Raw genomic sequence first — 14,651 nt, forward strand, 5'->3', positions numbered from 1 at the left:
TGTCCATTGGATACAACCAATCAACAGTACGATGACCCTTTACAAATTGCTCATAAGTACAGCTGGGCCAAATTAACCTTTTTTCCCTTGTAGTGCGAAGAGTGCAACTTTTGGTCTTTAGTAGAGTGCCCGACAGTTAACGGATGGTGAATAATTTAATTAAAGAAGTTTAATTAATTATTCACTTACCGTTGGAGCTTCAGGCTACAGGTTCATGAGGTCCCCACTGTAGCTCAATGGGAACTAACTAGAATCTTGGGTTAATTTGAATTTTTTAAATTAATTGAGGGAATTAATTATATGTGATATAATTAATTTAATCTAATTATATATGATATAATTACTATAATGTATTTTGATACATTATACATTTGAGAAGAAATAAATATTTGAATATGATTCATATATTAATTATATGAATTTGATTCACATAATTAAATCAATATAAATGAGCTTTATATTAAATGTCTTTGGTGAGAGAATAGAAACTATAGGTTATATTGTATTTGATACAATATAGAAACTATAGGTTATGTGTTATATTTGATATAACATATAGTTTAATATATATGATATGATAAGGTAGTTTTCATATAAATATATATTAAATTGATTTATGAAAATAATTTATTTTATTTTATTTTAGTTTAAAAATCATATTGGGAGAGAGTTGTAACTCTCTCACTCTATTTTCTCTACGTAGTAGTGGGGAAGTAAAAAGAAGTAGTTCTTCTTGTTCCTTGTATTTTTTTTTCCCACAAAAGATAGATAGACATAAAAGTTTTGTGAGAAAATCTGAATATCATCTCTTCCTCTCATCTCTCTAAAAAATCCTCTTTTCCAAAATAGCTAGAGCCCACAAAACTCTTGGATTCTCATCCAAAGAATACAGTGGTAATATTCGTGGTGGTGTCCTCATTGACGGTTAGAGGGTTCGAGATTGTTTATGACAAGATTCGGAGAAAAAATCTCATAAAGAAGAGTTCTTCAAGGGTAAGGTTTCTTAAACCCTTTTTCTTTTATGTAATCTCTGTTTTAAAGCATGCTGCAATTTTTTTTTAAATGCATAATCTGTATGTTTTTGTTGTAAAATTTATGTTCTGTGAATTTTGGGTATTTGATCTGATCCTATGCTTCTGCTCAATGTCCTTCACCGGTTCCTTCATACCCTAGATTAGGTGAACCATATCTCGTAGACCCATGATCTCCAGGTGGCCCTAAAAAACTTTAGCCATGAGAGCCTTTATAAATGCATCAGCAACGTTCTGTTCCGAGGTAGTTTGTGTGACAGTCACATCTCCCTATTACACAATCTCTCTGATGAAATGATACTTGCACTCAATATGCTTTCCTTGTTTGTGACTATGTGGCTCCCTGAGAATGAATTTAACCACTGTTTAATGATTTAATTTGGGGTTGGATTGATATCTACTGACCACTTCCATTGCATGGCAAATATCAGGCCTAGTACATAGCATGACATACATAAAGCTACCTACTGCAGATGCATAAGGAATTAGTCTTATCTCCTCAACCTCTTAAGCTATCGTAGGACAATGTTCCTTAGACGGTATAATTCCATGCCTAAAAGGTAATAAACCTTCTTGAAATTCTACATCGATTATTTGACAAGCATTTTGTTAATATACGATGTTTGAGACAAGGTTAGCATTTTGTTATTATGATCTCTTATGATTTGGATCCTTAGAACATACTGTGTTTCATCCAAATCTTTCATTTGGAATTGAGCAATTAATCATTCCTTGATTTTCTTACGTTAGGGCTTAACTCTAGGTAGTTTTGGTTTTTGAATCTTACCCCAAATGCTTTAAATGACATGACATATATTAGTGAAGATAGTGACGTTATACACCTACTAAGATATCAAGACTTCTAACTCGTGTATGGTTTAGTTTGTATTCTCTATAATATTTTCAAATAAAGATATTATTAAGATATTCGATTTTCAGTTGATATATAAATCAAAGGGCCAGACATTAATATCGAAATTTAATAGATATCTTCGATATCTAGTACGTTTGCATATATACTCATCAAATAAAAAAATATATAATAATTTTGTTATCAATAATATAAATATGAGCACTTAACAATATGATTTAGATTAACAAACACTTTGTGTCTAAACTTTCATTAAAGTAATAATTTAGTTCATGTACTTTTAAATTCATAACAATTTAGTCCCTAAACTTTAGTAAGTAACGATTTGATCTTTATACATTAAAATTTTTAAAGATTTAGTTCTTACAGTAAAAAAAATCACAAAAAGTAAGTGACAGTTACATATAACTCAATCTTTATATAGTTCATAAATAATTTTGATTCCCTATTAGTGTATCAATCTACACGTGTAAAGAATTTCATTAAATCATACTAATATTGTTCACATTAGGAACTAAATCTTATAAAAGTTCAGGGACCTAAAATGTTTTTTTAACATAAGATTTATAATTTATCTAGAGTGCTAAAGAGATTAATTATTAATTTAAATAGTTTTTATAAATTATTTGACTTACATAAATATCTGTCGATGTTGATATTTTATCTATTCGTAGAATTAAAACTTCACATTGGATATTTTAATTAACTATGTCATGATACCCCCTACCAACAATAATTTATATATTATTACTTTTTACTAAATCAAGAGTTTGCTCCTATATTATTATAGGTCAACTGCTCTTTTTCTCAACCACACAACTAATGGACACCAACTATTCTTAATTGCAACCTCTGACCATGGAAACAATTTTTTTTTAAGGTACCAAATATATATTTTAATCATAAGAAATAAAATATTAAAAGAAAATAAATATAAGGATATATATTTATAAGTAACAAGTCTCTTATGACAATCAATTAAAGCTCATGTGGGCTACCAAGATATTCAAAACTCTAGAGAGAGATGAAGATGGATCTCTAACATGGGAGGGAAATGGATTTTCCAAGAAATTTTATTATTAAAGTGGATTAGATCTATGTGATAATTTTACGTTATTTACGTTATTAGATATATGAGAGATTAATTACAAAATATATATTAAACTTATTAAAATAATTATGATTAAATTACAAAAGTTTAGTCCATTTTTAGATTAGATTTTGTCTTGAATAAGTTTTTCAACCGTAAAAGTATCTAATAAGCGTTTCAATTTCAATTTTATATTTATTAATTTCTTTATTTGTTTTAGCTTTTTTCTAATTAAGTCTATTAAAAATAGAAGAAAATTATATTAAACATTTTTAAAAGTTTAGCCACTTGTTTGAACTAGATTAAAAGTTATAGTGAAACTAATAATTATTTAAAAGCATATATATTTCAAAACAATATTATAATATATTATATATATATATATATATATATGCAAAACAAATTATATTAAGGACTATCATATTATGCTTTCATACCTTTCCCCCACTAAATTCCACCGGTCTTTAACTATTAATACACTAACTTTGTCTCAATAATCTATCAATTGAGATGAAGAGGAGGGAAGATATCTAGTATTACTGTAACATAGAAAATTTTCCATACTACCTCATTCGTTGCTTTCTATAAAAGAAAGTATATAGTATTATATGTAGTTAGCAGTGTTCAAATAATTCGACAATCCGGATAATCCAACTCAAAATATAAGAAATGGGTTGGTTTAATTCTGTTTTTGGGTTTAGTTGGGTTAAGCTTTTTCTATTTTTATCTAATTGAGTTGGGTTGGAGATTGGTTAAAAAAATTGAGTTGACCCAATTCCACCGCATTATATATATATATATATATATATTATATATATATATATATTATATATATATTATATTTCTCTTTATTTAAAATTTGATTACTTTATATTGATTAATTTGTGAACTTTATATTACACTTTTAGGATTGTTATGATGTTTATCTTTGTTTAAAGTTTGTAATAAATTAAATAGATATTTGGTATTTAATATCTAAATTTTATGAAATTTTAATTATTAGTCATGTGTTGTAAATATTTATATATTTTTAATTAAAAAAAAAATTATAATTTGGCAATCCAATTCAACCCAAATTTTAAGGGTTGGGATGGAGATTCTATTGAGATTGTTTGAGTTGTCATTTCAGCCAATCCAAATTTTCGAATTGATCCAAAAAATACAATCAACTCAACTATGTACCCATTCTTTTTATCATAATAATATCTCTATTTATTGTTGGTCATAAAAAGAAGTATTTAAGAATTGTTTGGGAGATGAAATAAAAATAATGTATACAAATAAAATTTTTAAAATATAGTGGAAAATGTACATACTATCGTGGTACTACAAGTTTCGGCAAAGGGTACGGCAGATTAAGCGGCAAGAAGTTTAGAAAATGGTGCATTGGAATTTGCCATATTAAATTAGCAACTATTTATTTATATGTAAAATTGTGTATATATAATGGAGACTAATGGGAAGTTTGGGTAATTTGGTTCTAATTTCTTCATTCATTTTCACATTCTTTAGTGTCTCTGTTTCTTCAGCACCTCCTCCTACTTATCACTATCTTGATGGTAAGCCTAAAATCACTCTCTTTGTTATTTTCTACTGTTGATTAAACAGAAAATTTTGTATATGTTTTATTTTTATTTTTGTTCTTTTAAAACAATTCTTGAATAGTTATGACAGTCTTATTCTAACACAATCTTCTTTTATGTTTGTTTTTTTCATTAGGTCTTCTCCCAAATGGTGACTTTGAAGCTCCACCACACAAATCAAACTTAAACAAAACTGTGATTTTAGGCAAATACTCCCTCCCAAAATGGGAAATCAATGGACACGTTGAATATGTGTCAGGTGGGCCCCAACCAGGTGGATTCTACTTTCCAATTCCTCGTAGGGCCCATGCCGTGAGGTTAGGAAATGAGGCTTCAATCTCACAGAAGGTGAGATTAAGATGGCGTTCCATTTATACACTGTCATTTGGGGCCACAAGGACCTGCGCACAAGATGAAGTGTTGAGAATTGAAGTTGGAGGTCAATCAGCTAACCTTTCTATTCAGACTCTGTATAGTAATGGAGGCGATACTTATGCCTTCACTTTTAGGGCTAATAGGAATGTTGTGAAGGTAACTTTTCATAACCCTGGTATTCAAGAAAATCCCGCTTGTGGTCCCCTCTTGGATCTCATTTTCATCAAGGAGATGTTACCTCTACGTCGTCTTCCTGGTAAGATAGCTTTAACTCCTCATTAGTAAAGTAAAGGTTTGTACTCACTTATCAACCTCAGTATAACTCAACTAACTATATGAAAACCGAAAAACCTGCATTAAATCGACCAACAGTACTCGTCCTTTCGAGTTGAAACTGATCGGTTTGACAGTTTTGATTGAAATCATACAGTACTGAATTTTTTTTGTCGGGTTTGGGTTACACGAAAATAAATAAATAAATAAAATGACAAACCAAATCAACCAATATTATATAAAATAATCATCGATGATATTTTTGAATAGGGTTTCCACCTGGTTGGTTACTAGGGGGTGCCTATATACTCGAGATGGTGAGTTCGACATTGGGAGAGTGTTGGATTTTATTATGTGAATACCTTCATTAGGTAAAGAATAGAACCGGGCAAACCACCAGAGAAAGTGGTGTTTGAACGATGCGGTTTCTCTTTGTTTTTATAAACTATGTTTTGTTAAGCTAATGATCTGAGTACAATTATATTTTGGTCCATTTGATTTCTAAAGATTGGTCAAATTTTGAAAATGGTCTCTACCAGATGCATTTTCTAATCAAATGGTACCTAAATATTTTGTTTGTCCAAGTTACTTAATCTAGGGATATTTGTGTTTGCAGGTAACCTTTTGTTGAATGGAAACTTTGAAGTTGGACCTCATGTGATAAAGAGCTTCAACAATGGAATACTCCTTCCTCCATTGCAAACTGATCACATTTCCCCACTTCCAGGATGGATCATTGAGTCCCTTAAGCCTATAAAATACATTGACAGAGGCCATTTCTTTGTTCCTTCAGGGAATGCAGCCATTGAATTGGTTGCAGGAAGAGAAAGTGCCATTGCCCAAATAATCCGAACAGTTCCCAAAAAGTTTTATAATCTAACCTTCACCATTGGAGATGCCAGAAATGGATGCCATGGCTCCATGGATGTCCAAGCTTTTGCTGCTCAACAAGCCATCAAAGTTCCTTTCATATCTAGAGGGTTTGGAAGGTCCAAAACTGCAAGTTTGAAGTTCCAAGCAGTTTCGGTTAGAACAAGGATTACATTTTACAGTGCTTATTATCACACCAAACTTCATGACTTTGGCCATTTGTGTGGCCCTGTTTTGGACAATGTTATAGTTGTTCCAGCCTAGATCTTAGGCTCCCAAATAATACTCATATATATCAAACAGTTGCTTTAGAAGTTGGATTGTTTAACAAAAATGTTGTCCATTGTTCTAAACCACAATTAGTGGAAAGCATGTTTTGGCTACGTTTTCTTTAGAAGTTGTTTCTTCTTTGTATGATGGAAGACTTGTTTCTACACAGAACTGAGAATTCTTGTTCTTCTTTCACATTACAAACTCAAGCTAACTAAGATTAAATTGTGAACATATTATAAAATCTTCAAACTGATGTATAAGAAAATAACCCATAATCACAAGGGGGTCAATGACATGTTACCATGTTTATGGTACAAGATTATAGCTATATCACGGGACTGAATTAATCAATGATATGGGAGATTCTAAAATGAAGCTAAGATCTATACTTCAAAGCTATATGTTTCGTATGAAGCTTTAATCAATTCTAGTATCCTATGTTACTCTACGATACTTAATTTTGCTTACAAAGCATGCCTAATCAAAACTTCCCAATCAATTGGGATTTGCCTGAGAATCTATACGGCTCAGACAATAAATGAACGGATCATTAACTCAAAGTTTGTCAAGCAATCTGCAAAAAAGGGAAATGGAAAGCAAAGAAACATATTCAATTTTCCCAAAAAATTCTGGGCAGTGTATCTGTGAAAACTAATAATGGGTTTTATTTGGACTTTCTTGCTTTGAAGCCATCAATTAGAGAGGAAACTGCAGGGCGTTGAGAGTGGTTGTACCTTGTACATATAGGGATCTTGACGCCCACCTGTTCCGGATCTTTTGATCTCTTCAAGTTTCAAAAGCCTGCCAAAAGAAGGTGAAACAAAACCCAAATCAATTTTATTAAACATAAAACTGATACTAATAACCTTCAAAATATGGATCTATTCATTGCCTAATATTTGAACGCACATATGAAAGTATTGATTAAATTCATTCCCAATTTCTATCTTTAAACCTTATGCATTATAAATTGTGATGAGAGGTGAGATTAATCCGAGGGCATAGATGATCCTACCGTGTACAGTAAATGTGAGAGAATTGGAAGGCACTGGATAAAAGCATGACTTTAGAGCCAACGTGGTGAGGAGTTGGGAGAGAGAATAATGAATTACTAATTACATTCTGAGAGCCTTGCTTGTGTCAGGGCTGTCTCCAATCACTTGCCGTATCTTCACCTCAGACGAACAGCCACCGGAGAGGTAACTCAGAATGGCTTCCGCACGCCGTCGCATATGAGCCGATGCCACCTGCTTTTTCCTCCACGCGTGACGGATCATTTCTAACTTCTTCTCTGCTCGTGCAACCAGGCGATGGATCGGCGCTCTTGTGACCACGCTTGAGCTGCTTGACAAACAAGAAGTTGTCTCCGAGGACGCCGAGTCTGAAGATAAGGTAACATCGTCTGTAGAACTGAGATTCCACTTCTCGGAAATCCGTATTATCTTAGAACGACTCTTTCTCACGACCTGTGAGGAATTGGTTAGACTTTGAAGAGTTATATACACTCAAAATCAACAATGAATTCACTAATCAGAAACTAAACGCTTCTTCATTGATCGAAGTATTGAGACTCGGAATCCATGTAATTGAAATTCAGTGACAGATAGGTAAGTAATCAGGAGGAGGAAGTAGAGTTTTCAAGATTCTGATCAGATTGAAGTTCATACCGAAGAAGAAACAACAAGGATCCGATAGCCAAACATTGGTAATAAAAGGAAATAATAAGCCAAGCATAATCGAACACAAACTAAAGTCGGCTACGAGTCTCAGTAACAGAATACGATTAACTTCAACTCATCCAGCAGAAACTAATTCAAATGAAAAAAAAAATCCTAAACACCGAACCAAATCAATAGTTCCTTTACTCAAACCAAGGCATAAGGATCGCACACAGCAGAGAATGCGAAAACAAAAACAGAGCGTAAAATACATAACAAACAAACAACGTAAAAGAAAGAGAGAGTAAATAAAAGAGGTAAGAGCGAGAACCATTACAGTAAGCTTTAGCTCATCGAGACAAGGCGGAGTAGAAAACAACAACGGTTCCTTCGCTCGAGTCTCGGACGATTCATTTGATACAGTGAGTATGGAAGAGGAAGAGTTGGAATAATCACAAAACGGCGAAATCTCCGTGGAGCATTTTCCTCCAATAACGTTGTTCTCAAACAGCCATTTATCTTGAGAATTCGGCCTACACAGCCAAGAAAACACAGAAACAGAGGTTGAAAGCAAAACATAAAAAAGACGATCAGATAGAATCATACAACAGAAGATTAGGAAATGAGAGAGAAAGAAGAATCGGAAGACGATTGAATATCTTACGTAGGTGGAGGAGAGGGCGGAGGAGGCGGCGGAAGAGGCGGCGGAGTGGAGAGGAGGAGCAGAGCAGAAGCAACGGTGCGTTCAAGAGGGGAAGGGAATTGCGCCATTGATAATGAATAACGACTTAGTGGCGGGAGTCTCACTTTTTTTGAAATTTTTTCACTCTCTCCTCTCTCTTTCTTTCTTTCATTTCTACATTTTATATGCTTTTTTTTTTTTCTCGGCGAATTGGAAATTTGTTTGAATAATAATAATATAGAATAAAATAATCATATAAATATAATTCCTATTTCATGCAACAAAATTTTATCGTTTAATCTTTGTATTTTTAAATTGATGTAATATATTCTTAAATTTATAGATGTCTCTTATTGATTATTTACATCTTCGTTTGCAATTATATCACACAAATAGAATGTAAACATGATGTTATTTTAGTTCATTTACTATTAGTTGATTTTTTAGGTGTTCAATTTGTTTAGATTTATTGTGGATGTACATTATCAATAATATGGAAGTACTATATGCATTATATTGAAGTTTTATTTTTTCTGTCTTTAATTATTTGCACATTCATTTGTTTATTAAACTTATCAATGACCATGTATCAATAGAATTAAACAATATTTGAAATTGTGATCAATAAGAGAAGTGAACGAAATCAACCATCTTCTGTGGAAGCAAGCGATCACTTGTCTTTTAAAATTATTTTACAAAACTTAATAAAACTGAACAATAACAGAAACAATGATAAACATCCATCCTTATGCATGCTTCTAATGGAATTAGAGAGAGGAAAAGGAATAAGAACACTAACCCTTGAAAATCTAATCTTTGCCAACATGAGCGTAGCTTAACTGGTATATAGTGCTCGTGTTATCGATTTTGAAGTCAGAAGTTCGATTCCCTTACCCCACACTTTAATTATAATACCTTTGAAAAAAAAAAAAAAAAAAAAACTAATCTTCTCATTTTCTTTCCGGTGATCACAAACGTGTTTCTTCTCTCGAACTAGAACAAGAACGACGAACACAACAACAAACTCTTTGCTCCTTAGATACCACTACAAAGGGATTTTCTTTGTTATCTTCCAGGAGAGAATCGCATGTGAGGAATAGGCTTCCTTCTAATTAATTTTGGTAAAGGGAATTTTGTGTTCTTGATTGAGAGAGCAACGTAAAGAGGAGAAGAGGAAGATCAAGATCAAGGAGAGAAAATGCATGTGAACAACTTCACGTGAAAACCAAAAATTGGTTTTTCTGTACCACCAAACTCCTCTACCAAAAATATGAGATATATGAGAGAGGGAGAATGCAAAGGAGTTATTAATTTTTGAATTCAAAATTCAAAAATCAATTTTTAATTTAATTATATTAACTAATTAATATAGTTAAAATATATATTATATCTCATACAATATATATCCTATAATTTATTATATTACATATAATATAACCTATAATTTATTACATCACATATAATATAACCTATAGTTTATTATTCTCTCATATAACCATAGTATTAATATAAATCATATCCGTAATAATTTTAACCTATAGTTTTTATATGAATCATATTCATATAATTAGTATTTGAATCATATTCAAATATTTATCTCTCTCATTAAACTACATAATGTATCAATATACATTATACTTTATGATGTGTCAACATACATTATATTAATTGTATCTCACACAATTAGTTCCCTTTAATTAAATCCAAATTAATTTGATTCTCATTAGTCCTTATTGAGCAAACAAGGGGACCTTATGGACCTGTAGATTGAAACTCCAATGATACGAGATTAATTGATTAAACCCTTTAATCAAATTAATCAACATTCATAGGTCATTTATGTCCATTGGATACAACCAAATAGTGCTTGACCTTTTATAAATTACTTAAGTACAGCTGAGTCAAAATTATCGTTTTATCATTGTAGTTATGTCTAGCTCCCTAAGTACCACTAATCCCTAAAATGAACAATTAATCATAGTCCAACTATAACTAGACCCCTCTCTGGCTCGTGAGAGGGTGAGGGCTTTTATTGTTCAAGACGCGGAATCAACCATTAAAGGAACAATTCATCTACTTACCCTAACAAAGGGAATGAGTGAATTTCATATTGTGTAGTATAGTTCCTAACTCCCCACTCAGACGAATCCCAAAAATGGTAGGTATATTGAGTTGGCGAATCTAGTCACTCTCACCCATGCAAATCAAAGAACTGCCTTCATAGGCAGGAGTTCACAACTCATTTAAGATTAGATCAAGTCACGTATAGTCATCTTAGTGAAATGTAAGTCTTTTCTAGTAACAGTGTTAGAAAGAGAGACTAATCATTTCGTGGTCTAGTCTCATACAAACTCTTGGTATAGAATACTCCTACTCACATGTCTCCACATGAATTATCAGGATCAAATCATTTGTAAAACTTTACAACAATCCGTAGCGTTACCAGGATAAGGTACCCAACATTTTCAATCTACTATAGACCGTTCAAGTTATTACTTAAACATGATTCACCTGTATGTCTCCACATACATGGTTAAGTTACATAAGTTAACCGAGGATCTTAGTTTATTAGATTGAGTTAATGCATATATAAAATAAAAATTATTTTATTAACAACAGTTTGTTTGCACAAATTTACAAACTATGAGAATATAAGAGACTTAGGACACCAATATCAACAATCTCCCACTTGTCCTAAAGTTAAGGGAGGAGTGTACAATACACAATATAACAAACTAGGGCATACATGATACCTCATGACATCTCCAACTTTTCCTAGACAATATGCCACATATCTCGTAGACCCAAACTTTCTAGATGACCCTCGAACACACCAAGTTGTCACATTCTATCCTAGAGGGGCCTAGGAAAGGACATGACTGCAGTAGTTATCAACCCTTTTATTGACACATACTGCCTAATAACTCTAGTGGAAATAACTCTGATACCAACATGCAACTCATACACAGTAGATGCCTCTTAGGTCAAATAAATTAAGTTTAAACACACAACATATTTAGAGAGATTAAATTACTAGTTTCACAAATCCCGATACCCATAGTCCCTATATGAACAACTGAAACATGCGTATAATATTTACAGTAACCACCTAACAGACGGGTTACAATATCTTTGTCCTTTAGTTGCAGAGCTACCTCTTGAGGATTTGACTGCTACCTGGGAGAAAGGAAAACATTTGAAAACGGGGTAAGCTTGCTAGCCCAGTGAGTGACTTAAGAAAGAAAATTGATTCTCATGCAAAAGTCTCAACAACTATTAAACTTAAATATAAATTTCTATAGTAACCTTGTACTGCAGTATAAACATTTTCCAAGAATAAAGCATATAAAGCTGTTTTTTTTATCATAAAACATTAAAACTGTTCCTTAGTTGAGAATAATCCTATTGTGGTTAAATCCCAACGTCAACTGCTAGTCAAGAGAGAACCCTTTTACTCAATCTTTGACTTTAACTACCTACATGCACGTGGCCATACTAAGTACCGTCATACCTTAGGTACTTTTGCTTAGATACCTTCTTAAAACTTGTCCTTCAGTATCAAGCTGCTCGGATACCTTCTCAAATGTCCTTCGGTATCGGGTTTCAAGTAAAACTAGTCATAAAATGACTTTCTCTTTAAAGCATGTAAAGCATAACGCATAGAAAACATGTCTTTAAAGATATTTATACATGCTTGGTGTATTTCAATACACATAAATATTTTTTCAATAAACTTTCATACATGGCATGCGTTGAAAACATAACTCATAGTTTACTTGGAAATTACTTTGTAAAACTAGCTAGCACGAGAATAATCTTTCTTTAAAATATGGTTTCTTTAAAACATTGTAAATATTTAGTCACTCACAACTTTTAGAATTATTCCTCAAGGGATATGCTTCTATTACTGGTGTCAATCCTATGGACACAAAAGCATATATTAGCTACTAGCATAAGTCTCCCTTTTGAGACTAATCCTTAAATAAACTTTGTGTTCAACCGTCCTCTTGAAGACTTTCACAAAAACGCACCTTGCTGTAGGTTTAGACACTTAGAAATTTCTTTGAGATTTGGCTCATGCAAAGCTTACAACCGCTATTCACAAACACAACACCACTTATGCAAACAACACTTTTCTCTCTAAGTGTTCTTACAGTTGCATATGGTCGTCCTCAAGGCTGTTTATGTGTCCAAGACTCCACTGCAAGCTCTCCTCGGCCTACACAGCAGGTCCAACACATGGAAAAACTCAGCCCTTGGTCTGTCCAAGTGTTTCCTTCGAGCTGTCAGCTTACTCAACTCAAGCAGCTGCCTGCTTGTTCATAAAATTCCATATTCATCTTACAAAATTAATAACTCGAATTCTAGAGCTCATCTCAAGAAATTTTCTTCTAAAAACTTGTTAAGAATCATCTCAAAAATCTTACCTCAAAATTTCAGCATCATACTTCCCATGGTCTGTCCTAAAGACTCAACTCTTTAACGATGGCCCGAATTCACCTGAGAACAAAACCTTTTGTCCTTTTTCTCCTTCGCTGGCCTTAATCCGATAAGGACTTCTTCTGGTAGTGTCACTCTGAAAATAGACTCTCAGAGCTTTCCAAAAACACCAAGAACTCTAAATTTACACAGAGGAATTGATCACACTGATCATTTGAAATTCGACCTCCCCTTTTTATACTACTTTCCACTGCCTCTTATTAAATGCTAGCCCCGATACCTTCAACTTTCATAGAGTCAAATCCGGTGCTAAGGACATCTGATAATTTTAATCGGTGATTAATGCCAATCAAACCAGTCCAATCGTTTAGCTCACCGCCCCATCATTTAGCTCATTGTTTAGTGACTTCATGCTGATGCTTGTCACCCGACGATCTCACCCAACGCATAGTACACTGATGCCCATCGTGTAGCGTATCACAGTTATCGTCTATAGCAGCATGGCTATCATCTAGCGCCCATACCCATTGCGTAGCGCCATCGCCCAGTGTCTCGTTTAGTGCTGATTTCAATCGTGTAGTTTCAACGCCCCATTGCTTAACACTATCGTCTAACGCATAGCCTATCGTTTAACGCAATCCTTCACATCGTCTAGCGTTGCACTTTACCACGTGATCACCTACCGCATTGCTTAGTTCCGCACATTTTCTACATGATCGCCTACCACATCACTTAGCTCCGCACATTTACTAAACGATCGTCCAGCACCCGCCTACACAATTGCCTACCTCATCGTGTAGCGCCACTCACTTACTAGACGATCGCATACCCAATGTGTAGTGTCTGTCTCTTATACACATCTAGATGTGTATAAGAGACACCTACACAATTGCCTACCTCATCGTGTAGCACCACTCACTTACTAGACGATCGCATACCCAAACGTGTAGTGCAACTCATTTGCTATACGATCGTCTACCTCATCGTGTAGTTCTGCTCACTGCTACACGATCGCCCAGCGCATGCAACTCCAATGCCTAGTGCCCATGCCCGCTCACACTTGAGGCTGCCGCATGCTTTGCTAACCTCTCAAGACATTGGCTGCCGCATGCTTTCCCACACATAGCTTTTCTCTTGGCCATACTTTGGCTTCCTTCAACGCCCAAATAACCTCTAAAATGAGCATGGCTAACTCATGGCACAACACTTAGCCAATTTTCTAGCCTACAACGCATGGGTTATACTTAGCCAATTTTTCCAAGCTTTACCCAAGAGTCAAGCTTTCAAATTCAAACTTTTCTTCTAATTTTTCATCCTTTTCTCTACAATTACACATTAATTCTCACATTCACCTACTCATCAAACTGGTCTCAGTAGGGAACATACTCAAGTAGAGAAATTAGGGCTTAGGGTTCACATTAACCGTGAGAACCTTCGTAAATGGATCAACAACGTTGTGCTCCGATGCTATCTTCATGACTATCACGTCACCTCGTTTCTCAATC

General features: G+C 33.7%; 2 protein-coding genes across 2 annotated transcripts; one reads left to right on the forward strand and one right to left on the reverse strand.

Moving 5' to 3' along the window:
• Positions 1–4,448: 4,448 nt before the first annotated feature.
• Positions 4,449–6,359, forward strand: LOC120073619. Its single transcript, XM_039026427.1, has 3 exons — positions 4,449–4,551; positions 4,712–5,206; positions 5,840–6,359. Exons 1-3 carry the CDS (start codon positions 4,449–4,451, stop codon positions 6,355–6,357), a joined length of 1,116 nt encoding a protein of 371 aa, XP_038882355.1. The 3' UTR covers positions 6,358–6,359.
• Positions 6,360–6,931: 572 nt separating this feature from the next.
• On the reverse strand, positions 6,932–8,795 carry LOC120073620. Its single transcript, XM_039026428.1, has 5 exons — positions 8,689–8,795; positions 8,362–8,557; positions 7,486–7,832; positions 7,101–7,167; positions 6,932–6,940 (listed from the first exon to the last, which is right to left on the reverse strand). Exons 1-5 carry the CDS (start codon positions 8,793–8,795, stop codon positions 6,932–6,934), a joined length of 726 nt encoding a protein of 241 aa, XP_038882356.1.
• Between the last annotated feature and the right edge of the window lie 5,856 nt (positions 8,796–14,651).

The sequence above is a fragment of the Benincasa hispida genome, chromosome 3, assembly GCF_009727055.1.
Source record: "Benincasa hispida cultivar B227 chromosome 3, ASM972705v1, whole genome shotgun sequence".
Classification (NCBI taxonomy): domain Eukaryota; kingdom Viridiplantae; phylum Streptophyta; class Magnoliopsida; order Cucurbitales; family Cucurbitaceae; genus Benincasa; species Benincasa hispida.